Source organism: Chanos chanos, chromosome 7 (assembly GCF_902362185.1).
Source record: "Chanos chanos chromosome 7, fChaCha1.1, whole genome shotgun sequence".
In the NCBI taxonomy this organism is placed as follows: Eukaryota; Metazoa; Chordata; class Actinopteri; order Gonorynchiformes; family Chanidae; genus Chanos; species Chanos chanos.
In genome coordinates, this window is record NC_044501.1 from 19,210,179 (window position 1) to 19,237,974 (window position 27,796).

The window sequence follows — 27,796 nt, forward strand, 5'->3', positions numbered from 1 at the left end:
TGAAAAGCTCCAACTGCATTCTGGATCCCATCCCATCCAGCTTCATCAAGGACTGTCTCCCGGTTCTCTCCTCACTCATCACACTGATCATAAACTCCTCCCTCAGTTCTGGTTCAGTCCCCCAAACGCTCAAACTGGCTGCTGTCACACCCATTCTCAAAAAACCTGGACTCAACCCCAACATCATGTGCAATTTCCTTCCCATCTCCAATCTCCCCTTTCTCTCAAAAATACTGGAACGTGTTGTCACCTCCCAAATCAAAGCCCGCCTCAGCTCAAACGACTTATTCGAACCATTTCAATCTGCTTTCCATTCACAGTACAGCACAGAATCGGCTCTGCTCAAAGTTACCAATGACCTGCTCCTCTCCTCAGACTCTGGCCACCACAGCATTCTCATCCTTCTCGACCTAACTGTCGCTTTTGACACCATCAACCACACCATTCTTCTTTCCCGTCTGGAATCCCATGTCAACATCACTGGCACTGCCCTCTCCTGGTTAAAGTCATATCTCATAAATAGACAACAGTTCATCAATATTAACAACTGCACCTCCTCCGTAGCCCCTCTGTCCCAAGGCGTCCCCCAGGGTTCAGTGCTTGGTCCTCTCCTGTTCATCCTCTACATGCTTCCCCTTGGCAACATCATCCATCAGCACAGTCTCCACTTCCACTGCTATGCTGATGATGTCCAGCTCTACATTTCCACCAAATCCATCACCACTGCAACTTACTCTATTCTGACCAACTGTATCACTGAGGTTAAATCCTGGGTGCAAGCCAATTTCCTCATGCTAAACTGGGAAAAATCAGATATGATCATCATCGGTCCCAAATCCCTCACAAAAATGCTCACAATGTCTGCCTCACCATCAATAACTCCACATTGTCTCCCTCCCCACACATCCGCAATCTCGGAGTCATTTTTGACAGCAACCTCTCTTTTGAACACCATGTTGACCACATCACCAGAACTGCTTTCTTCCACCTAAAGAACATAGCACGTCTCCGTTCATCACTCTCCTTTTCTGCTGCAGAAACTCTGATCCATGCTTTCATTACATCCAGGATTCACTAATGCAACAGCATTCTTCACGGCTCATCAACCAAAGTCCTAAATAAACTTCAATACATCCAGAACTCTGCTGCTCGCCTGCTCACTCACTCCCGTTCCCGTGATCACATCACCCCGGTCCTTCCACTGGCTTCCTGTCCCTCAACGGATTCTATTCAAAGTTCTCCTTTTCACGTTCAAAGCCCTCCATAACCAGGCCCCCTCCTATCTCACCTACCTGCTCCATCTCCACGCTCCTTCCCAAAGCCTCAGTTCCTCTGATGCAAAACTCCTGTCTGTACCATGCAGGACCAAGCACTGGACCTGGGGTGATAGAGTCTTCTCCATTGCTGCCCCCTCCCTCTGGAACTCCCTCCCCCAACACATCCGTGACTGCACCGAACTATCATTATTCAAATCCCTCCTTAAAACCCACCTCTTTCGAACGGCTTTTAATCTATGATTAACACTGCGTCTTGTACCCTTTTATTGCATTGATTTTACGACTTTTCAGTCAAGTGCCTCTGACTCTTATTTCTTATTTTATTGTTTCTTATGTTCTCTTATTATTTTTCTTATGATTATGATTCTTTTACTGATTATTTTATGCTTGTTAAGTGTCTTTGAGTATCATGAAAAGCGCTCTACAAATAAAATGTATTATTATTATTATTATTATAAACCCACCAAAGCAAGAGCAGTCAGCACACTGCAACTGTCTGAGAATGAAAAAGTCTGACACGCTAACAAGACCATCAAGTGTGGCAGGAAGTGGAAGCCTCAGGAAGCAGTGAGGGAAGCAGAAGCTGACATCAGGAGATTGTTGGGTTGGTCTGTCAAGGATGGCTAGGACTTGGAAACTACAACGGCAAGAGATAGGGCAATGCCAGTGCCAAAGGCAAGAGAGGACTCATGGTGCAGAGGGTCCGAGAGGCAGCAGAAGAAGACCACAAAAGTGGTAGGGCTCTCCTGTCAGGGAAAGTGAATGCAGTGGAAGCAGGCACTTGAGTGATTGCTGTCCTGGAAGCAACTCTAGGGTACTGACCAGGGCAAGCTGACCTTCCTCCTGCATGCTGTGGCCGACCTCTTGCCAATTCCAAACAACGTAAAGATCTGGGGCAAAGAAGATGGCCCTTCCTGCATGGAGTGTGGAGCAACCCCTTGCACCCTGAGTCACATCTTGACTGGATGTCCCAAAGCACTGGGAGAAGGCCGATACAGGTGGAGGCATGACAAGGTCCTTCCAGAAATTGCCAAATAGATGGACCTGCAGAGGACCAAAGTCAACAAACACCAGGCATCACCACATGAAATAGTCAGTTTCCAAAGGGAAGGAGATAAGGCTGCTCGGGCAAGAGCAACTGCCAAGAACCCGCCCTCCATTTCGCGGGTGATGCAGAAGTGCTCCCAGCAATGCAAAGGCTCTGACCACCCTGCCACCAAGGAATACCATCAAGAGGAGTAACTTACAACACCATATCTTTAGTAACTCCTGCCATTTCTGCTTGTAGCAAAGCATCACTGATGTTTATCTCACTTGTTCTTGTGCAGTCATCTGCCTCTGGCTAGTATGACTTTAAGTTTGCCAAATTAAAGTTTTTTTTCTTTCCACCCTTTTTATTCAACATGTAATCTGGGAGTAGTGGTGCATGATGTCACATCCATGAGGGGAATGTGTCATTGTGCTTCTTTGCCTCCAGTTTGCCCCCATGGTTCTAGGCACCAAGGTTCTTCCCTCTGGCTCTACTCCACAGGACATGGTCCTTTAACTAACTTACAGTGGCTTACCATGTATCCACCTTCGCTTGTCTTTGACCTTTACCGCTGCATCTATAATATGTAATACTTGGCAAAGCCCCTACCAGACTAGTTCTAAGACATGATGCTGTGGCTTATATCATTATCCATTATGCTGGCAATAGTGGGTGACCCCCTACCTTAAGTAAAACATTACAAAGAAGAAGAACAGAAATTGGACATTACAGATTCAAAACCTGAATTTGTTTTCATATTCAGCATAGTTCCGCAGCCAAATGATCACCAGCTTTCAAAACACTTTCAACTTTATTGCCCTGCCTCTATCTCTAATCTTAGATCGACTGAGACATGTTTGTTTATTGTGAGCTGCTCTTACACAGCAAAGGACCATAAGCAGGGCTTTAGGCCAAGGAATTCGGTCTGCCTGCACTTTGGTAAACCCTTCTTCGATTGTGTGGTTGGCCTGTTAAACTTAGCCTGATGACTGGGGATAATGAGGCCAGTGTAATGGCCAATCACTGTTCATCATTCTGTGGATTGCAGGAACTACTTTCCCTGTGAAATGTGTTGCTTGGTCAGAGTCAGTTTGTTCAGGTAGACCAATCTTAGTATGATGTCTTTAACCAGGGCATTCTTTATTGCGATTCTTTTTGTTTCTGGACTCCACCATAACTGATTAAATCTTGTCATCAGCACAGTCCCAAAGTGTGAATTTGTGTCATCAAGTATGACACCAAGCAGTTAGGAGAAATCACCATATTGTCTTTTCCCCAAATTCCATCAAGTTTAGCTCTATTTTCCATTCAGGTCCAAAATCCCCCCTTTCATGTTGTGCTTTTGGCTTGAGATATGTCTTTAATGTAATTCCCAGAAGATTTTGTCATGGCTACTAATTAGGCAGTAGTGTTCCCTGTCTCCATTGCAGCCCTCTTTGTAGCCTCATTTGCTAGGGCTTGAGCAGGGAGCTTTCTAGTTTCCTGTCTCCACAGCTGACAGGAGCTTCTGTTGCTTCATAGTCATTGCAGAGAATCCTAGCTCCAAACCACTCTTTCCTTTTCGGTCTATCAGTGTTGTGCGGCACTTCTTCTGCCAATGTCCAATTTTTCCACAGTGATGACAAGCACCTTTCTTCGAGGAGTCCTCAGTTATTTTCTTCTCATTACCCTTAGGCATCCAGGTTGATTTAACAATCCATAGGTGCTATGTCTGTCCAGCTTCAGTGTCCTGTTTCAGTGTCCAGTTTCAGTTCAGAAGGCAGCTGAGAGGCAAAGGATCATAAATCATCTCCTGCCAGGTGTGGTTTGATGTAACAACTACCTTTCCGAGCTCCTTGCTCATGCCATCCATAAACTGTTGTAAAACCGCTGAGTTGTCATCACCATTATCTTCTCTTATATTAACCCAGATCATCTCAGAGATGCACTCCTAAGGCAAGACTCATAATCTGAAATTGTTGAACCTGACCTCTGCACACTCTGTGTTATCTCGTTCCAGTCTGTCTGTCAGTGTGCTAGTCTGCTGTGAAAGTTGTGCACTGCCTCCCATTCTGCTTGAATGTTTTGCTTGTTTTATCCCAAGTCTCTGTGTACTCTGTCTCTGAGCTGTCTCCTTTCTCTTGGTGACAGTCAGTGATTCAAAATCATAATTCCATCAAAAGGATGTGGATTATAAATCAACTCTACTCTCAAGAATTCATCCAGTGAATGTAATAGTTCTTTTTTGGGATTTGGCACATTGCGTGATACTTGATCAATAGCTGCTTGATCCAAATTCATGTGCTTGAACACCCACGCATCACTTTGTCAACGATGTTTAATGAGCTGAGCTTTCACTTCAGTATTTATTACTTCTGGCAACAATCCTACATTCCCATGATCGGCACTGTCATCGTCAACATCATCATCATCATCAAAATGACAAGCAGGGAGTTCTTTGTTATACATCATTCTTTGTTGTGCTTTATGGAGCTGAAGCCACGGAAAAAAAAGGACAACAGTTGAAAAGAGCTATGTGTCATAGGTGTTTTGAGCATGCTTCTTTTTCAGTTCTTTTAATTCTTTCTCCACCTCCATCATCTTCTTTTCCATTTCTTTTTAGAGTCCTGAAGCTCATTAAAGGCTCAAGCTTGTTTATTTATAAAAATTCTGTGAACAGCTGCAAGGTGTCACAATGTCTGTTGCATGCTCCCTCTCACTCTCTCTCTCTGTCTTACATATTCAATATCTTGACTCACACACCTATTGAAACTGGTTCATGAAATTTATTTTGACCCTCCTCACAGAGAGGTTCTGTTATCACCTTAACCTTGAGCAGAAGAACAGAAACAGCAGACTGCAGCCTAAAACGAACCCACACAGTGGACGGATGATGAGATAAACACACAGAGACGTGTACAGAATAGAATGTGTAGGGAGACATGGTAAGTGAACTGTAAGAACTCCTAGACCTATGAACAGGAAAGAAAGGTGGACCCCAAATATTCAGAATGTCTTCACCTGATAAACCAGAACACAAAATGATAACAGTAGTTAAAATCTGTCTCTTTTAGATCAGTCAAAACATTTTACTCTACACACTCAGCATTGATCAACATCAGTTGTCTTTTTGCATCATAATATAAAGACCTGGTCACTAATTTTGTCTTGACTAGGTTTTGTTGAGCTTTAAGGGAACATAGTTTAATCCTCTGAGTAAACCAGATTGCAATAAGAGAAAAACACTGAGTAAAATCTGGGGAGAGAGATGGAGGAAAGGGGCAGACCATCAGAATGACGCCTTGGGACACTTTACAGGAGAAAGCAAATGTGTCAGACTGACTGAGCAGGAGAGAAAGTAAGTTGACAGGGAGAGAAAGAGCATGAGGGAGGGAAGGTTGGTGAGTCAGAGGAGCGGATGAACAGAGGGCAGGAAAATGGCCCTTCTCTGATCGGGGACCGTGGAACATATCCATTGACCTTTTCTTCAAAACCACTCAGCTCTACACAACTATTCATCCTACCCACAATCTGCCAAACTGAGAGAGAGAGAGAGAGAGAGATTGATGGACAGAGTAAAATGGACAGTGGAGAGAAGGCAGGGCAAAACAAATAACGAATAAAATAAAAAACACCACAGGTAAAGAAAACATGATGCATTTTTATCTTAATGTGTTTAAAGGTAAAAAGCAAAAAATAAAACATAAAACCCAGCATATCTGCTCATCAAGTCCACGTACTTTTCTTTTACCCCAGATCACCCCAAATATCTGCCTTTTGACAATATTTATTTGCCACAATTCTGTTAACAGCGCATTTATACTCATTGATGCAATTTTGCCTGAGGGAGCTGTCAATTTAACTTTTGGCTCCCTTTTTTTGGTGCATTATTTAAAATTTATATGTTATGCAACGCTGTTTGGGGGCATTTAGCACATTATTTAAAGCAGAGAGTGTTTGCTTGCCTGAGGTGGAACAAAAATTTGCTAGTACACACACATACTCCCCTATGATCGCCTCTGAACTGGAATGTGACTCTGAATGTACAATAAATGGATAGTACATACATTTTGATACATTTGGATTTGTTGCATCGGTACACACAGTCTGACTGGACTTTAGTGCAAGTATGAGTTTAGTTCATATGATCCTTGCCAGGTAGCTTCTCAGACACTTCTTAGGATGATGCCCATGAAAACCAACATGTACACTGGCCCGACAGGACCAGGGTTATGGAGGCAAAGCCATATATCATCCTGGAGGTCCACATACATTACCAAAGGAAATGAGCTTGTAGTGGTGAAGAGAGTGCACTTGCTATGGTCCTCATTTGATCTGTCTCTGTCATAGAGATAAATTGCTTGATTAGTTTTTCTCACATGCTCAGTCACTCTTCGTGTCCAGGAAAACACTGGGTTAAAAGTACATTTGGGTAATCTGGGAGGAATGTGTGTCTCTCTTTTTGCATGAAGCAGAAAAAACAGATCATTTTCAGCTGTTCATATGAGCAAAAATCAGTATAAAGGTGGACAATATCAGTAAGATTGCAGCTCTGGTACAACTATAAGTGACAGAGTAAAAGTAACAGACGCAATTAAATAGAAGTTGCAGCAGATATAAAAGTGGCACAAATCACCACAAATCAGGAAATTGAAGTACGGATCAACGTAACTCATTTTAGTGGATTCTGATTTTGTCTACTAACAATGCACATTCAAATTTTTTGTTTGATCCGCTGGCCAAAATTGTGTATATTATTTTCAGATTTCTCATACAGCTCAAGATCAAACATTCTTATTTCTACTAGTATTTCTGAGGGAACTTGATCTAACATGACACCTGCTCCCTGATGTTCACCCACCTTTCCAGTGTCCATTCTCCATTGTCTGTCCGCTTTTCTGAGAAATGTTTATTTCTGGTTCCATTTGTCTGGATGTGGTAACCCTCCCCAACAATAGTCCACACAACCTGTCCTAGCAGTCTCCTGTGTACACAACACAGCAGCCCACGGTAAGGCATGAAGTGACATAGCCTTAGATACCAACACTCAGCCAACCTCAACAAAGCTGCTTGTGAAGAGTTAGTTACAGACTCCTCAGTCAAAGAACCGTTTGTTCATTTAGTGGACATTTTACACTATAGCTGCAAGGGCTAAATGTCTTGGCCAAGTGCGAAATCCAGGTCATGTGTAGATACGCAGATTTAGTGTGTGGTGGAATACTGGTTTGTAAAGAAGTACTGTTTTGGAAGTGATCACCTTCACAGAGGAGGAACATGCATGGAGTACATTAAAAAAAACCATTTTCCTTTTTCTCAGATTACTGGTGATAGATAGCAACAAATTATTCTGCTGGTGGCTTACAGAGGTGACTCTACATGGTTCCAGGGAGCCAGACATGGGAGAGCCCAATCTAAATGAATGACCATATTTACCTGTTTAAATATGTTGTGCATGACTTTAGAGGAGGTCAGATCTGAGGTCATGAGGTTGAGGGCCAAGTTTGATATTGTTGTATTTTAATTACTGAGATCATATGACATCATGCATACTCCTTCCTTCCTTCAGTGTATATGATGCCATACTCTCTCTCTGCATTTAAAAAAAAGCAGCCATGCAGTTTTGTGTTTTTTCAATGAGGGTACAGAAAAGAACTCCTCGAGAACTCCACGTCTTCCTCGTGGTCACAGCCTTGAACCTTTCTGACCTAGTACACAGTTGGCTCTGGAGATAGTGGACATGGCATAACAAAGTTTCTTGCAGTCCATAGGTCCACCTTCGCACATAATTCATTATAAGGATGTACCCGAATTCGAATATGTCATTCAGGGTTGGTTCAGACAATTCATAAAAATTAGTTTAGTTAAAAATAAAGTAAAAAAAAAAAAAGAGAGAGAGATGAAAAGTACAGTATGAGGATGTGGAAATATATTTCATAATTAATAATATGCCAATATTAAATCAATTTGATGCTTTGAAGGCACAGAAATTGCATTGCCAATGAATATTTGGTGAGAAAATACATTTGCTTGATTTAACGTGACTTCCAGTATAAACCACACCCACTTCCGGTCTACTATCTGAATACAGATACAGAGACAGATGATTTTGTTGGCTGAAGAGATACAGATACAGATTATAGTGTCTATGTACACCTCTAATTCACTAAAGGAAAAAATGTTTTGAGTCATCAAAATAAGCCACTTCGTTTTGGTGAGTTGCCATCATCACTTACATTCAGTCTTGTCTAACTACAGTTTACTTGGCTAGAACTTTGCTTTACCACTGACCATGTACTTGCATGGATTACACTGTACTGCCTTTCTTGAGTGGTCTCAAGACGTCTTGTGCATTATGATTAGAAGCCTTGGTTTTAAAGGATATCGCTTAACATCTAAATAAAAAATGCAAAGAAGATCTGAAAGTGGCATGAAATTCAATGAATGCTTCCAAAATCCATTCAGGATTTGCATCTCTGTCTGAAAGCACTGTGCCCTACTGCAGAATGTGAGTACTCTGTAAAATAAAAATCATAATTGGATGCTGGCCACTGTAGCAATGATAAGTTTCCATGTATAATCTGCATGTAAAAAAGAATACATGATCTTGTCTCTTTTTTGTCTTTGATCTCGTCCACTGATTATCCCACTAATGCTGGGAAAGCCTGTCCTCTGTGCAAAATGCCTCTTTGTCAAGGATTGCTGTTCAGCGTTGCAGGGAAATGTGATGTAAGCCGGCATTAGACATAGGAAACCCTAAAGGTCAGATGTTAGCGGAGAGAGTCGACATAACCTTGATGGGTCTGCGAACTCTGTCTGAAATGCTCCTGTAGCTAGGGAACCCAGGGCAATCAAAACCTGCACAGCCTGGTCCAGGAGCCAGGAGGCTAACTGTGTCCACAGTAAGGTCCATGGGCTTGCCTGGTGGCCATCTGAAACAGCTACTGAGCCAGCACTCATCTTCTTCAAAGAAATTTGCAGAACGCAAGAGCAAAAGATGTTGCACAATGCATGAGCAAAAGACGTTACAGAATGCATAAGCAAAAGACGTTGCAGAATGCAGGATCATGTTGCTAGGGAGAGATTTTGCCTCGTGCTCATGGTTCAGTGTGTTAGGACACTTTTCTATTACCTTATCTTTATTGTATTATTGTCATAGTTTGTTTATTTGTGTGTGTGAGTAGTAGAGGGCTGTATGACAGAGGGCTTAGTCACTAACCACGGCAACATTTTTGGTTAACCCCCAGGCCATATTACATTCCTTTCCCAGTTACTAGTCAGATGCTTCTGTGAGTGCACACACAGAATTAGCGACTTTATATGCTCCGTTTGCATACACACAATCACGGCCACGACATAATTCATCCCGGTAATTCGTACATAAAAACTAAAACTTAACATGCAACACAAATCTCCAAAAACAAAGAAATCCATTTAAAACCAATTATTATTATTGTTTTATTGTTTATCTGTTATTTGTTGTCTTTGAAGATCTTCGTCTATCGTCACCATGTGAGTTTGTAAATGCACGCTGTGTTCGTCCTTTGTCTTCCAAGCTACGGATGCTACACAGGGCCAAACTGCCTCAGTGTGCGCTGTTTCGCCCTGTGAACTGGTAGGGCAAACCATTGGGTGGTGGCAGAAAACCGAAATATGTTATGTTATATATTATGGGTTATTATCATCAATGTGGGATGTGCACATTAAATGTGATTTTTAAAGGTGCCTGGGGAATTATGAAAGGGGGGAATTATCTTGTCAATCCTCACCCATGGGTGGGGCTTATCATAGAAGAGAAGCCCTGTGGTGCTTAGAGGCAGTTCACCACAGGACCCGGTTGTGGTAGGACCTCTGAGTTGTGTGCACAGTAGACCGTGTATGTACATATATATATACTGTATATATGTGTGGCAAGTGGGGAGGAAGAACAAGGAAATTTGGTTTGTTTGGAAAGGGACTGGTCTGCCACCAACAGCTCCTGTACAACTAAAGAAAAGGGGGAAACAAACAAGAAAGACAACAGTTATCAAAATGATGCCATGTGAGGGGGCAAGTAGCCAAACTGATAATAGCCAGGTCCTTATTTAATGGCACTTATTGTTTCAAGCCGGGAGGAGCACCAGCACTGCCTTTCAGTCACCCCAACACCGCGCCATTTATCAGGCCAGAATAAACAACCACAGCGGGCAACTATAACTAAAGAATACACACACACACACACACACACACACAAAATGACTCTAAACCAAACAGTAAATGAAAGTTCTGCCAACCCCACACTGATGTACCATTAACCAAATAGTGGGAAACAAAAACAATAAAGAAAAAAATACAGAAAACAAAATAAGGAAGGAAAGATGAAGCTAAAACTAATAACAAGATGGGTGATACAAAACAATAAGACACCAAAGGAACAAAGTAAACCCTCAATACAGACAACCAGATATTCAGTCAAACAAAATAAACAGTAAAAGAAAAGGAAACAAAATAAGGAGGGAAAGGCGATGTGGCCAGTGATTGCTTAGCCAGTTGTACGCTGGGATAACCAACTAAGAATACAGGCACCAGACTAATAACAATAGTAATACAAAGCAATAAGACACAGGGACGTACAACAAAATTAATCTTCAAAATACACAACCAACCAAACCAGAGAAAATAAACACAAATAACCAACAGGAAAACAAACCCAAACTCAATAGGCAAGAACAGAACAGAGGAAGACAGTTCAGCAACAGCACCCGAACGCAGACCGGGCAGCAGAGACAAACCAAAGCGATAAAATAAAACAAAACAATAGTAGCCATATTAATGTACAGACAAAACAGCAGCAGTGGAGGCAGTGAACTGGAAAGAGGGGCCATCCACCATTGTGCACAACCAGGCCTATGAAGGCCAGGAAGCGGAGGTGCAGCTTCCCCAACGGCGGAAGGGTGAGAGCTGCGAAAGCTGCAGACCAAGCACTATGACAGCAGACCTGAGACTAAAGCAGAGATCATTATATTAGTCAAAGGCAAAACGGGAACCGAATGAAGTAGCCAGCCTACCTCAGACATAGCAAAGCTGCTTTAAGCAGAGGCTCAAAGTGGAACGATACCACCCCGTATCTGCAGCACAGAAACAAGCCAACTACACGACAAAGCAAAGGATGGAGGCGTGTATAACATCAATGACTCATACTATCAACCTATAGTGCACAAAATGGTAAGAGTGCATACCTTAAATTCAATGGAGGAGCAAATTTGTAAATTTGAACTCTTTTGTTTTGTTTTGTGGATATTACACTGACATTTTGCTCCGTTTTGGGATTTTTCTTACTTGGGGTTTTGCATTGCTGGGCTGTTTGGGAAAGCACTGTAAATATAACACCATTGCACTAAAGTGCTATTGCAGTGGAGCCAGTCATTTTTTTTTGTTTTGTTTGGGTCACCCATGAATCCCGTCACTCCACGACAGGCTGACTGTACTTCAGTTATCTTAAAAGCTCTCGTTTATTGATGCATGACTGTCTTGAATATGGATTATCTTATCGCCGCCATTTCTTACTTGTTCTTTCCTGACAAACCATTTGTCAGCTGGTTGAAACAAACTTGCCTTGAATGTAAATGACCCCATTATTCTGAGTCAAAAGGGATGCACTTCCACTTAATAAGAAGAAGAGATTTAAATTTGTGGCCTCAAATTTCCATAGAGCTACAGCATGTTTCCACATAATGTTCAAACTTTGCTAGTTATAATGTTTGTTTGGATTTGAGTATATGTACAATTCAGACACAAATTAATGTGTACACTGACACTCTTATATTGTACAACATATAAACTAACTATGCAAACACAGTTCACCTATTAATTCAATTCTATTAGCTATCACATCTGAGCTTATTTTAGTTATTAAATATGTTCTTGGACATGACTGGATTAGAAGTTCACAAAGTTCCTCAGAAAGTCGCCTTCTGAATCTCTGACTTCAAATCTTTTGCCCTAAATGACATGAATTACAATATAAGCCTTGTCTGAGGTACCAATGTCACATCTATTTCCCCCAAATTCTGATGTTTTTATTCAAACGTTAAAACTGCTCTTTGTGGATGTGTCACACCTTCTGCTATGTATGAACCTTATCAGGTCTGTAAAGGTGGCACAGTGAGTAGCGCTGTCGCCTCACAGCAAGAAAGTCTTGGGTTCGATTCCCGCCAAGGTACTTTCTATGTGGAATTTGTATGTTCTCCCTGTGTCTGTGTGGGTTTCCTCCCACAGTCCAAAGACATGCAGGTTAGGTGAATTAGAGGGTGTTTCCCTGCCTTTTGCCCTATGAGTGTTGCCATAGGCTCCAGCACCCCCGTGACCCTAATCAGGATAAGTGGCTTAGGTAATGAGTGAGTGAATGAGAGGTCTGTAAAGCCTGGCTGGCACTGAAAATCTGTGGGTTTGGGCCACTAATCAGATAGCAGTAGCAATGTTATGTAAAAAAAAAAAAAAAAAGCGTTTTTGGCCAATTTGTAGCTCATTGTTCTTTGTAATAAACAAGGTCAGTTTAAAACTGAGCCTGTCTCTTTATCTCATTTTGCAGCATGGGGAAAACACAATGTCTCCTCTGCATTTTTCCATCTGTTTTTAGCTAAAAAATAAATAAAAATACATTTTTCCAAAGTCATATTCTGCCATTGGAAACTGAGAATGAGCCATATCTAGATATACATGCGGCATCTTCTGCTATCCCAAAACTATCCTCCCTGAGTGTCTTGTGGTATACCTTATTTTAGCCTGTATCACCACTAACCACTAGAAGTTTAAATTTCAGTTACATTTCACTGCATCTAAATGGTGTGAACACAATAATCCCGAATGACTTTTAATATTTTGCCTGTGTATCTTTGCAAAGTCATTTAAAAATATTTGATAATATAAATGTATGAATGGGGAATGAGAATAACCATATGGAGGAGACTGAGACATTAATTGGCAGGTCATTTTCAAAATTGGTCAAAAGCACTTGAAAAAAGGAATGAATAAATGGGAAATATATGACAGTAAAATATAATCAAATGATATTCACTACCAAATTGGAAATCAGCCTTTTTATTCTACCACATAGATAACCTCTCACAGTCAAAAAGGGGCTAAAAGCTACATCTATCAAACATCAGACAAAAGCCATTATGTCTTAAACCAGCCAGGCTAATTGCAGAGCAAGAAAAATGTCCATATTGAACTGGCATACATGTTCCAAACTGAAGTTAAACTTCCAGGCTTAAAATGCTTCAACCGCAATTACAAAGCACAGTGTGTGAACTTTTGATGAAGCAAAACTCCAAAGATTAATGCTCTGTGCATTTGAACTCCACCAAGAATGGCTTAAGTTAAAATTCCCCAAAGCCTGCTTACAAGCAAGTTTAATGATGGTTGAAGATACCAGTGTGGAAGGAATTTAATTAAGCTTTTTATTCACAAAGTATATTCATAGCCTGAGTTAACCTTGGCAACATGAAGTAGGAAAGGGCTCACACTGGGATGAGATTACCATTAATGGACCATTCTGGTATACATATTTCATCTGCTGTTACAAAAGGAGACAAATTCGACTTGAATTTCAATGGGCAGTTAATTGGTTGACAGTGCCACAGATGGCTTGAGTCCTCCTTTTCTTGTGGAAAAGGGTGACTGTGCTTTGGTGCACTGGCTCACCTTACCTCTGACTTCTCTTTTTGTATGCTGCAGCATCCTGTGTCAGCAGGTCTCAGAGAATGCTTAGTAGAATTCAATTGGTATCCGGTCTGGACAGCTCAGATTTTGAGCTTGTTTACTGAATTAAGTAAATTCCCCCCCCCCCCCCCCCGCCCACACCAATACATTTCCAAGATTTTTATTCCCCCTGGACATCACAACAATTACAGCGTATTTGCACACTGTGAGAGTACTCACAAACTAGTCACTACACACAAGTTTCCCTTATGGTACTTGTTCACCACGCATTTTACAAACTCAGTTTACCAATGCCTGCACCTTATACATGTCTGAATATTATGCTATGTCATCTATAATTTTTTTTTTTAATTTCTTCTTCTCTTGCACTAAAGCTATTGTATGTGAAATGTCTTCCACACTGACTGTTATTTCAATACAGACCAAAACAAATTCCTTGTGTGAAGGCCATACTTAGCAATAAAAAGTCTTTGACTGTGATTCTGTATTGATGACCTCCTAAATATGTAGCTCTAGAGGTTTAGGTTCAGTTCAGGCTGTCCATTTATGTCCATTGTTCTTATATGTTGCTTTAGTTTTACACTGAGGGGTTAGGTCTTTTATTTAAATTTGACTTTTAAATGCTTTTGTTTTAAAACTTGATTACCTCCCCCTCTCTGTTCTGGATGTCTTATAACATCATGATTTGCTGAGCACATGGGGTTGACTCCAATTTTGACTGAATATTTGCTCCTCACTGGGAGTCACTGGAAATGTCCCATTTTAATTATGCTACAGTATGTAGACGACAAAATGTCAGTTGACCAGTTGTCAGTTGAATTACAATATAGTTTGTCCTCCATGTAATACATGGATGGGCAGCATCTCAATTATATTATTTTACACAAGTATCAAACGACAAACAACATATTTTTAATGTATTTGGAAGGGTTAACGAATTTGCATTTTCAGGGTATATCTTGGTCTAACTTTTTAAGGCTGTGGTATTTGAGAAGAGAAAAGTTTGAATGTACCTTATACTTTTGCTACTTTGAAAATCACATGAAATCACACAAAAAAGCGTACTTTGTCAAGCACGATGATAAATTGGGTTTTGTTTGAATTTTTAGCAATCTCTCTGATCAGCACTGTTTCTCTATACATCAGATGATTAACAGATGATTTCATGAGAACTATGCTTTGATAGCCGTGATTAAATTGAAAATTCTATAAACATATTCTATAAATATATTTTATTAGGATTGGTTACATGCATATATGTAATAAAAGTGCTGTCAATAAACCAATGAAAATGTGTGTGCTTTCATTTAAAAATACAAAAAAATATATCTAATACAGACAATAGCATGACGAGAACTCTTAAACCAACATAAATTTGAACTCAATGTCAAGTTATTTTAATGAAATCTTGCAGATAAAACCTGTAAAAAATTGAAGTTATTGTTTCTGAGAAACCAGAACATTTATCTACAACAAAAAATTGTTACAAAGATCATGATAATCACTGTCAGAGTAAGAGGGTAGTGAAATTAAGCAAAACAGACTTTTTGAGAACATGTTTCCGTATTTCTGGGAAGATACTTTACAAATAAATGTCTTTACAGCGCTACTTTCTTTAGATGTATTTCCTTCTTTCTGCTTGTATCAGTGGCTCCTTTCTGGCGAGACTTGCCATTGGCAAGTTTCTTGTAATTTCCAGGCTGTTGTAGAAGATGGCTAGTGCTGGAAACTTCGGTTGGACCTGAGGAAAAAAGATACAGGCAAATAATTCCAGATGTCTCTGTCTTATACACTCTCTCTCTCTCTCTCTCTCTCTCTCTCTCTCTTTACCTTTCTTACACACACTTCGCGGTTGTTTATGGAGCGTTTGGGCTTTCCTTCCTTCTGCATGTCTGTGGTGGATGGTGCTGGGTGGAGTTCCTCTTATCTCCAGTTTCTGTAGCTGACCACCTCCTGAAAAACAGTGTTTATGATTGAAAAACAGCTATAGTTGACTGGACCTATAATTAGACATACTGGTACTCATTCAGTACAGTACCTGCATGATGACCAGTTGGCTGTTTGAGTTTAGTTACGTTGAGTTTAAGTGGACTTGGAGAATTGCTCAGTACAGGCTGTGTTGTGTTCGGTGACGGATGAACGAGGCGATGGTCTGAGATGCTTTCTAAGCAACGGTTTCTGGATGGACTGATCTTGGGTTTCTGCTGTAAAACATCAGGATTACAGATGATACACTTATCAACCACTTAACCAGTAACACCCATCTTGGCCCAAAATAGACTGACTACTCTATGAGGTGTACCTACACTACAGCTACATTATATAGGTGTGCAATTACAGACTGTGGCCCATCTGTTGGCATGCAGAATTTGTCTCCCATTCTCTACCCCGTTCATCAGTGCACAGTTTCTGACCACATGACTGCTGTTGACCAGATACTATGTGGGCAGTGGAACATTCTCAACACAGTAGTGCTACAAGTCTGTTAGGTACAGCAGCATCACTGGGGTTGTTACACTCATCCATGTCACCGCTGGGTGAAAAAATATCTGGCCAAAACCACTCTCAGAAACTGACCTCTGATGAAGGGCTAGAGGATGACTATTGCAAATTGCGCTTTACAACAGATGGGCCATAATTTCTTACTGTATACCAACACGGTTCGTGTTTCTAATAAATTGGCGACCATATACAGTATACACAGTAGGCGATTTGTGGGGGGGATGAGGGGGGATGGCATCCCCCTTGTAAGCAAAATGATCAAAACGCATCTCCCTTGTTAACCTGCCATCCCCCTATATAGTCTATAGAGTAGTGTCAGTGACCATTGGGCCATCTCCCCTGCTGGCCAGTGGGCCATCCCCCCTGTTAAAAAATAATAACAAAGTGGCTCTGTATATATATATATATATATACACACACACACACACACACACACACACATATATATATATGTATGTATATATATGTATAAATTGCCAATTCTATTATCAGTCAAAAGATACCTACAGAACATCAGCCTTAATCAACACCTGTGAAAACGTGTTTATTGTATTCTTATCTGTCATTAATCCCAGGTGATGCAGATACTTTTCACACACAAAAACACACACACACACACACACACACACACACACTCATACCCGTTTTCCATTGACCTCAAAAGACCTGGAGCGCTTTTTCCGACTAAGTCTCTCTGGTGATTCGGCCTTGATGGGTCTCTGAAATCTGCTGAAGTCTCTCTTGGTAGTGGACTGGGAGCTGCCTGTGGGTCTGGGTAAGGGTCTCTTGGCCTCATTAGTCCCATCAGTCAAACTTTCCACCAGTCCATCCACACTCACTGACAACTTCGCCCCTTTCCCCAGGGCCACACCGGTGACGCTGGTGAAATTAGCCGCGGGCACTGGTGTAGCTTTGTCGCTGGGGGTGGCTGTAGAGACGGGTGTGGCGGCGTTGCTCAGAGCTGCGGCGGTAAGTGCTGCCGCTGCTGCCGCGGTTGCTTTGGTGAAGGTTGCCGTGGAAAAAGTGTTTGCCTTAGTGACATTGGCAGTGGTGTTGGACGCGTCTGTCTCGGTCACTGAGGTGTTTGAATTGTCACACTGGAGCTTGGTGGGTGTGTGGTCTGACATGCTCTCCTTCCCTCCCCCAGTTCCCCCCTCTGCTAACTGAGGTAATTGTGTGTTCTGATCTGATTCAGAAAGCTCCCCCGTTATGTTACTGGCCCCCTCTGCTGGTACGGTTACCCCTACGGGGGGGCTGGGCTCTTTGGCCTGCAGACGTGAACGCCGACGGGCAACAATCTCGGAGATGCCCTTGGTGTCGGTGACAATTTCCTTTCGAGTGTCTGGACTTACAGCCTAAGCAAACACAGGATGATTAGAGTCCTTATCGTAGAGAAGGATACAAATGTTTATCAACATTAGTAACCAGATCAATACCAAATGATTTATTGTGTTTAGGGAAGATAACATATTCTTATCAAATGATTCCATTAAGTTACTTTTCAGTGTACATATCTGAACAAGGTGTAGTGTACGTGCGTACACGCGTGTGTTTCTGTGTGTATGCGTATACGTATGCGTATGCATGTGTGTCTCTCTGTGTGTGTGTGAGTATGTGTGTGTGTGTGTGCGTACGTGTGCGTGTGTGTCTGTCTACCTCAGAAACAGATGGAGGGCTGGGTGACTGCGGGAAACGTTTCAGAGTCTGAGTTTTAGATGAGGATTTAAACACCCTACAGTCACTGTAGTGGAACAAAAAATGAAGATATTTTCACTCAATTAGTAGGAGACATCCAAAGCTCATTATGGAAAAACACACCATTTAACTCAATACTTTAACTCCAAACATTAACATGTGGCCTACAACAACATTTAATGATCCAAACTAACGTGATAATTAATAGTTACATTATATTCTGATGGAGCATCTTGTACAGGGTGTGAATGTTTTTGACATCTGACAGGCCTGGATTGACTACCTGTCTTGTTCAGGACCAGAGGAGGAGCCAGGGGAAGGTTTACTGCTGGTGCTGGACTTCTTGTTGTCTCGCCCTATCCCTGTTTGGGGGCAAAGATCATTGGGGTCGAGATCTGAGATGATGTCATCAAGCTTCAGCTGCCTGGCCATACGCAGAATACAGTCATCCTACAGACAAAGACAGAGAATAAACTGTGTGTGTGTGTGTGTGCGTGCGTGTGTGAGCGCACGTGTGTGTTGTTCCTTACTCTCATAGTGGTGGAGGTTAGTGTTTGTAGGGTGCACGTGTGTGTTGTTCCTTACTCTCATAGTGGTGGAGGTTAGTGTTTGTAGGGTGAGTATCTGGTCAATTCCTCCATCCCTAATCTCACTCATGTACAGAGTGTACAGTTCCTGGAGCTCCTCCGGCATAGACAGACCATGATCTGTGAGTCACATGAAAAACAAAACACGTCAACTCCAGCGTTTTCAAACACTTCATATTTCAACTCGTCTCAAATCATCTCATGTTTCCCTTACAGCTTTGAATGGCCTTTTTCAAGTGGAAAAAAAAAGAAATGAAAAAAAGAAACAAAGAAACTCAAACTGCCTTCAAAGAGACCCAACTGACCTGTCCTACGAAAAACAAAGGTTAGAATGTCCAGTAAGATACATATATCTTCGTCCTTTTGTAAGAATTCATGGTGTTACTTTCTTGAAACGAGTCCTCAAAAATACATATTTGTCATGTATGGCTTAACATTTTGCATTTATATTGAATAAACTCACAGTTTAAAAGTATTATCTAGATTCAACAGGTCCTATCTAGTTTTCAGTCATAGCCTTAAAGTTATGAAAAACCCATCATCATCATCATCATCATCATCATCACAAATATGCACCTGAAATATAGATGGAGGCAACATCATGAAAATGAAAACTTTTTTTTCTGCTCAGCTGAAGGTGACATGAATAATTCCCTGTATTCCTCACTGATTTTCAACAAAGGGAATTGTGTCTTGCTTTGAAGAGTCATGGAGCTGTCTGCTTTGAGAGATGTAGGGGTAACATTGCGGAACAGGGCCTCAGTATAATGGACTTATTGAGCCTTATCAAGCCAACAGCTGGTAATCCACTAATACTGCCTTGTGAATTAAGTATAACACATCATAATCTGTCATATAACCCTTATTCGAACATGGAATCTGCATTAAATGTACCCGTTAATGTAGTTTCTAACGCAATACAGCTAGTCAGACTGACAGTCTTAACACAGTGTTTCAGCACTAGTGGGGTGTCCCTTTTTAAGTCACATCATTAGCGCCACAGTGAGTCAATAATTAGCTGAAGACAAACTGTGCCCTTCTTTTAAAGCGTTACTGATGAAAGACAGAGATCTGAAAGAGCTGACCTTCGATAATGGTTTTTTGCTGGTGGATGATGTCATCACAGAGTGCTCGTTGGTGTTCGTGGCGTTGGATGATAAAGTCTTTCGAGCGTAAGGCGTTCTCCTTGCACAGCAGAGCGGACTGGATCTCAGTGTTCTCCAGCTCCAGCTCATGCACTTTACACAGCAGAGTCAGAATCTCCCGCTGTTCCTCATTACTGATGTGTTTAGGGAGCAGTTCTTCGATCTTAGATGACTTCTGCTTCATGGTCATCAACCTCTCCTCCAATTCACCCTGAAAGACATTCAGAGAGTCAGTTTCAATGTCTTAAACCCACTGTTTGCGTGGTCAAAGTCTGTTTGTGTGGTTTAAACGTTTTTACTGAACCTGTGGGTGCTTACACTGATCAGACTGTTTTGTTTTTTCTTTTGTTTGGTGGATGTTGGATGATGTGCTATACACACCGAAGTGAGATTGTTACATTCAGATTATTTGAAGTTCTGTTCCCATGACTACGCAAACTGGCACCCCTGTTGTTTCATGGAGCTGTAGTCTACAGAATTTGCGAGGCATGGTGGTTTCAGTGTACTTTACATGTTGATGACAGTCTAGGAATCCTATATGAGAGTTTTGTCCATTTTTGTCATTGTTTGAAAAGATTGTTTGTGTGATGGCAATCCCTGTTTTCAAGTCTGGTCATGAAACTCTTGCAGTGGAAGTATCTAATGTTGTGAGTGGCTGAGAGGGCTATGTGATGTTTTGTCCTGTTGCTGTGATTGGCTGATTACCTTCAGTGCCATAGTTTTTCTGTGCTCGGCAAGCAGGGGTCCGATTTCCTCACGAGCAGCGGTCACATCCTGAGGTTCTTCTCCTTCACTATCTTGCTCTTCATCTTTTCCTCTGTCTCTCTTCTCTCCATTTCCTGCATCCCTCCATCTCTTGGCACAGCGGGCCCGCTCACGCTCCCAACTTTCCAAGAGATAGACAGATAAACAGAGAATGAGAGAATAATTGATGTGCCAACATTGCAGCAGTGTGTTTATGTCTGTGTGTGCGCGTGTGTACATGTGGGCGCATTTGTACGTGTGTGTTTGTGCGTGTGCATGTGTGCGTGTGCGCGTGTGCGTGTGTGTGTGGGGGGGGGGGGGTCCTTGCATAGTTATTTTGTCATTACTCTGAGATAGTGAGGAGGTGTCTGGATGTGTCAATGTGGAGCTCCATGTTACAGTTCTCCAGCTCCATTAGACTGCGCCTGATCTCCATCTGCTCCCTGAAGGCTGACTGGAGCTGCTCCCTCAAGACAGCCATCTCCCTCCGACTGTACTGCTGCACCTCGGCTAAACACACACGTGCGCACGCACACACACACACACACACACACACACCCATGCACATGCACACACACACACCCATGCACATATGCAGCAATGCATTCGTGCATCAATGACAATAATAATAGTAGTAATCATAATAATAATAATAAAAAATCATTAACTAATTAATAATATTTCTGTAAAGACACAATAATCAGTTAGACAGTGTGTGGAATAACAGCAATGGCCTTTTTCAGATTTGGACTTGGTTTTAATGTGAACTGTACACAATCCAGAAAAAATAACTCTTTTGAAAATACATGAGTCTCCCCACACACTGAAAAACTGAAGACAAGGAGTCAGTGGTAAACACTAAGTCCTCCAAAAGCGTGCCACCCTGAGATAAATATTAGGAAGAAGAAAACATACAAGTTATGGAGTTAGTAAAGTGGTTTGTTGGGTGATAAGAGGATAATGTATGGTTAATGTATGATGTCTTGTGGTGACAGCACAGTTGTGGGCGGGGCCAGAACCCAACTGTCATGTAGAACACCATGAATAACAAGCGGCTAGCAGTAGCACAGACAGACAGGTTACTGTCTGCTGATGAGAGCAGTAGACAGCCTGCAAAATTAACGCCTGGCTGTTATCAAGTCTAAAATTAACAAATGTGTGAAAAAGAACAGAGAATATCAAGCAGTGAGACTGACGCAGTGGGAAAAAAAGTGATGAGAGAGTCTCAATGGAGAGAGTAATGGTGCAGCACTGGAGGGAGCCCTTGAGCATTATGGAAAATGGTAACAGCGATCATTAATGAGGAGGAAAGGCAACAGAGAAATGTCCATTAGTGTGGTGGGATCAAAAAAAACACTGAAGTGAAACACTACTCAGATGGAATGTGGGTAATTACAAAAACATTAAATTTTCAACAACCACAGCACTGCAACTGGGTCTAAATCACACCTGTATATGCAATTAAGGACAAGAATTGCCTCATTCTGTTCCACAAACTCACAACACACACCCATACACATGAACATACTCACACACAAGCACGCACACACACACACACACACACACACACACACACACACCTTGTATGTCCCGTATGTCTGGTTTTTCCCCCTTCCTCTGCTCCTGTCCCTGTTGGTCAATCTTTGCTCTAAGTCTCTCGATCTCCTTTCTCAGATCAGCGATAATGCTGGTGTACTGGGCCAGGTGATATGACACATTAAGGTAGTTACGCTTCACCTGCAGGAAATTACATAAGGTACATTTGTACCAAACCATATATTAGAACAATTGATGAGGAGATAATATAAGTACGTTGCAATCCAACATATCAAGCAATATGGTTTGAAATTCTTGGTCTCATCAAAAAAGTTTTGAGTGTGTGTGTGTGCGTACCTTGTTTGTGATGTTCTTGGCCTTGTCCGCATAAATGAGTGTATTTCTGGACTCCTCAAAGTTGGAACTGGCTGGACTAATATGAGTAATCATTACTGTCCGACTGTTCCCGCCCAAAGCGTCCTGAACATCACAGACAGAACACTCATTCACTGAAGTCATTATGAGAACCTCCAGGTCTCCAACACTGCTACAAGTAACTAACCCATACACAGTGAACTGGGTGAATTTGACAGAAGGTTTAACTAACTCAGAATTAATTCTCCAAATGAACAAGCAAAGTCCTGCTGAAAATACAAATTATAAAACTAAGTTTTGAGTTGTTTTTTAAACTTGTGTACAGTTTGTTCTACAGCTAAAATGCATAAAAATAGACAGTAATGTTTTAGATATAGTACATTAAGCAAGGCGATATCGGTTCATCTAGCTAAGTGCTAAATTTGAAAGATTCTCCTTCAGACACATAGAGATTCATGAAGATGCTATTAAGAGCCTTTCAAAAAGAAAACTACTTTCAAAATTGAGGTTTAAAAAATTTGGAGGAAATGTGGAGGAACCAAGACAGGTGCAGGGCCAGCTCTCCTCTGTGTTTTTAATGCAAACTCAGTTCTAAAGAGTTCTGCCAAAACTGCATCTCTTTTTCCGGTGCGTTGCCAAACTGAATTTTACACTGTGTTTGTATTCATACAGAGGATGAACGTGTTTATTTATGAAAGCGTGGTTGTTTACCTTCAGGAGACGTGTTAGCTTACTGTCTCTGTAGTTAACAAACTGAGCACCCCTCCCTCCCTTCTCACTCAGAGCATTGATACAGTTGGCCAGTGCTAACAGAGAACGGTTTATATGAGCTCCTTCTTTCATTCTCTTCCCTCTGTTCTGAGTCTGAGAGAGGAGAGGAGAGGAGAGAAGAGAAGAGAAGAGAAGAAAAGAGAAGAGAAGAGAAGAGAAGAGAAGAGAAGAGAAGAGAAGAGAAGAGAAGAGAAGAGACAGTAGGCCAGAATAAAACTGTATGATGCAGGCTTCACAAATACACATTCATACTCCTCATAGTTAGAGACTCGGGCCCAGATACTTGCTGATATGATACTGAAAGTTGGAACCATCTCAGGAGACTTTCATTATCACAGCATGAATAAAACATGACTGAGGGACTTAAATATTTATTTGAATAGTGAGAGAAGACACTGAGCTAAAATGAAGTCTGGCATCATTAGTGTCTCTAGGAGGTTTGTCTGCATTCTAAGCACACATGCATGCAGGCACACTCATACACAAACACGCCCGCACGCACGCAGACACACACACACACACACACACACCTACCTGTGAAGCACGCTCAGTCCCTGCCAAGTCCACCATGAAGAGTTTTCCCACTTTCACCTCCTCACTGATGTCTTTCACTCGACTTTTTTGCTTCACAGTCACCTGGAGTCAGAGAAGAGAAGGATATGTTTCAACATCATACTCCAAACCCATGTTAGTGAGACTGTCTTGCCTCATCACCTCTGTGTGTACAGTACAAATGTTTCAAACATGATCAGGAACTTATTTTCAGAGATCTGAAAAGTGGAAGAGAACTTTATCACTGACCTGCAATATTGCGTGAGAACGTGAAGAGGTTTTGTTGGCGGCAGTCGGTTCTTGGGTTCTCTGCTTATTCCCTTTAGTCAAAAGAGCCATTATCTGCCAAGAACACAAACACACCCTTCAGTGAAACACAATGAAATGAATTACAGCATGGCATTAACATTTCAACAAATCATCAGCACTTCCACTCAACGTGACTACTTCCTTTGTCATTGATCATTATGAATGATAATCATATCAGACAAAATCAGTTTTTGAAACTATAAAGAATCTACCTCAGAACATCATAAGATTCAATAAGCAAAGTGAGAATGTTCTTTATCGGAGCTGAGCTTAATTGAGTGCACCTTCATTAACATAAATTATTAACCTTTGTCATAATATTGTACATGGATATTACAGCTGGTGTGTTATGAATGATTTAAAATATCTCAATTTCATATCTCACACACACACACACACACACACACACACACACACACACACACACACAGACAAAGGCAGTGTGAATAACTGTGATATGTAATCTTATATGCCATGCACCTCTTTTGCGTTACTGGTGGAAAATTCAGTGATGCCTGCAATGCGTATCTCCCCCTTGGCATCTTCCCTCAGGTCCAGATACCCAGAGGATGGGTTCAATAGATCTCTGATCATCTCATTATAGATCTGTGAAAAACCAAACAATCAACACATGACCATTAACAGAATCCTAATATTAAAGCATCTAAGATGAACTTGTAATATATTTCTTTACAAAAACAGCCCAGTGTTGCTATATGAAAGTGCACTGAGGTGAGCACATCTGAATGAAAAAAATGAATAAACAATATGATATGAGTAAAGTAAGCAGACAGACAATTTTGGAATACTGTTATGACAGTTACGTTCTTATTAAAAGCCAAATATGAATGCTGACATCAGAAATGATATTCTATGAAGCATAAATTCACAGCAGTGTATCAACTGACCTCTAAATAAGACATGTATACACTGCAGTGCATATCCTCATTTCCAGCTTCAATAGCTCTGAAGAGATCATTCAGGGTGCGAATATAAATCCCCGGCTCAGAATCTAAGCCAAGCATCGTGTAGGTTTTACCTGCACCTGAACAGAAACCAAACGCATAACGGAAATATAAACAGGTTTGTCTGGAAAGCTGGAAAAAAATGTCTGTTTTCAAATGATACTGAGAACTCTGCACTATGGTGTTTCTTTCTTTCTTTTTTTTTTAAATGGTGCCTTGAAAGCATTATATATCACTACCTATCTATTTCTCTGGCTTGTGGTAAAGCAGCAGAAACATTTTGGATGTATTACAAACACTTCTGTGACCACTGAACTGGGGGTAACTGCTGGGGTATACTGATCCAGTCATAGAATCAAAGAACATATTCAAATCAAACTCTGGGGAAGTTGTCTGCTGACTTTACCTGTTGGTCCATAAGCAAAGACTGTAGCGTTGTAACCTGCTATCACACCTTCAATCAGATTCTTAGTTGTTGCCAAGTAAACCTCCTCCTGAAGTAGATGCAAAGTAAGGAGAGATTGGAACTTGGGGTGAGTCACTTTTTTTTACACACTCCCTGCAACTATTCAAGACATTAGATTGAACATCTTCTGTTTTGGCTCCTATATGACTTGATTTAAGCAGCCTGACATCTTTATCATTCCTATGCAACACGATAAACCTGGGTGCTTCATATGATGTCTTCACATATAAGAATCAGTCACCCTCCTGACATCCATTTGTTGTTGAAATAAACAGTTTCAAAGCTCTTACTTTGGTAATGCATTTGGGGTTTTGACAGTATTATGCAATGGTCATGATGCATATTCTGTTCTACAGCGTTGAAGATATTTGTCAAGACACTTTCAATCAGGATATTTTTCATTTTAAATCACAGAGCCAGTGCAGACACATACCTGTGTGGAAGTGGAGTCAAAGGCGACGTCAAACATGTAGGTTTTCTCTCGGGATCGGTTGGCCCTCAGAACATCGTCCGGATCCTCACACGGGTCCATCAGCACCACCATCTGAAAACAGAACATATATGTGCTGGGGACTGCTGCATGCATACACCACAGACTTTCTGAGGACAACTGGCAAGACCAGCATGTGTGTATGTGAGAGTGCATTAGTGTGTGTGTGTGTGTGTGTGTGCAGGTGTCTGTGGTTTAGGTTCTTATGGCATTGTGTGGACAGCTCTATTCCTCCCGAGGGAGAATATTTAAACGAATGCACAGCAGTTACTGTCAGGAAAAGTGTCTCTTCAGTTATAGTTATGACTAGGGTTCGGGCTTGAAATTAGGCTATAAACCTTTGCTTACAATAAAATGGAACTTCTCCAGATGTCCATTTATATCCTCTTCAGTGTGTGTGTGTGTGGGTGTGTGTGTGAGTGCTCTTTTAGCAGGAGTAAAGAGAGTAAATCCTCTTTTCCCTAATGGGGATTTCTTGCTGATTAGATGACAGATTAAGCCTCTAACTGTAACCACAAAGAGAAGCACTGCCAGCTACTATAACCTTTACTGCCTAAACACATAGGTTCACACTGACACAGACCGACAATACTGACAGTTAAATTAGATTATATCACAACATTGATATGTCACTCTCCAGTAATATGACTGTATGACTTCATGATCCATTTAGGAAAGTGACTCAAGACTCATCACAAACTGGTTGCACTACTTTTATTTCTTCACACGATTTGCAAAGCAGGAAAGCTCCTCATTAAAAACGCAAGATCTTGAGAAAACGCATTTCTTTGGCAAATGCCATTTTATTGATAATGTCACGAGGAATATCTATGTTCATAAATCGCATACAAATCCAGATAGTGGAAAACAACATATTACACGACTTCTGACGCCATGCCAAATCTATACTGCGAGAAGTCCCTTGGCGCCTTGGTTCTCCCTCGTCTATGCTTGTTTGTTTACATAGCCTACCTGGTCGTCCACTTTGTGCGCGACAACTGTCGCTCCTTCCTCAATTTCTGCATCATTTAAAGGGCGTATACGCAGTGCAACCTGCGAAGATATAAAATAAAACCATTATACACCTCTACAGCTGTTTTCACTCTTTCCACACAGAGTAAGAGACCTTGTCCTATAGTTTCAAAGACACCTTTTGGCATGTTAAAAATTCTGGCTCAGCGTGCGATGTGTTTTCACAAAGCGAGAGCAACTGTAGGCCCAATATCTTTAATAAAATCAAAACATTGTAATGTGTCCACTCTTTGCGTTATGTAAACTAATTCAACAAGACGACACTATACGTGTCAAAAAATTAGTTATTAGTAACATACTTTGCATGGGACCAATCAGTCAGTTAAACTGAAGAGACTGTAATTACACATGGAGAAGCCTGGTCTAGCAGTAAACAAAGACAACGTACTGTGAGTTGATGGTCCTTCGATTCACCGTGGAGGTCTTTCATGTTCTATCCGATAAGATCATTTGTTTTTTTTTTGTACATCGGCCGTCCGTACAGCTAAAAGAAATATTTTCAAATTGCCGCTAAGGGACTAAATTCAGCGTGTTGATGTGTACCGCTGCATTTCGGGATACACGAGATGAACGGGAGTAATTTAATCTTGTTGGTGGATAGGTAGCCTAATCTTCTTCACAGTAACAAGGTGTTTTCCTCT

The 27,796-nt window shown here is 41.3% G+C and overlaps 1 protein-coding gene across 1 annotated transcript; it reads right to left on the reverse strand.

Annotated features, from left to right (window-relative positions):
- Positions 1-1,226: 1,226 nt before the first annotated feature.
- On the reverse strand, positions 1,227-27,585 carry LOC115816082 (kinesin-like protein KIF19). Its single transcript, XM_030779053.1, has 23 exons — positions 27,544-27,585; positions 27,096-27,176; positions 26,067-26,177; positions 25,574-25,661; positions 25,111-25,247; positions 24,683-24,808; positions 24,143-24,235; positions 23,876-23,977; positions 23,282-23,434; positions 22,553-22,675; positions 22,240-22,396; positions 21,007-21,169; positions 20,621-20,801; positions 19,856-20,126; positions 18,769-18,890; positions 18,467-18,603; positions 18,145-18,229; positions 17,130-17,843; positions 16,025-16,190; positions 15,817-15,939; positions 15,597-15,727; positions 2,100-2,321; positions 1,227-1,427 (listed from the first exon to the last, which is right to left on the reverse strand). Exons 1-23 carry the CDS (start codon positions 27,583-27,585, stop codon positions 1,227-1,229), a joined length of 3,729 nt encoding a protein of 1,242 aa, XP_030634913.1.
- Between the last annotated feature and the right edge of the window lie 211 nt (positions 27,586-27,796).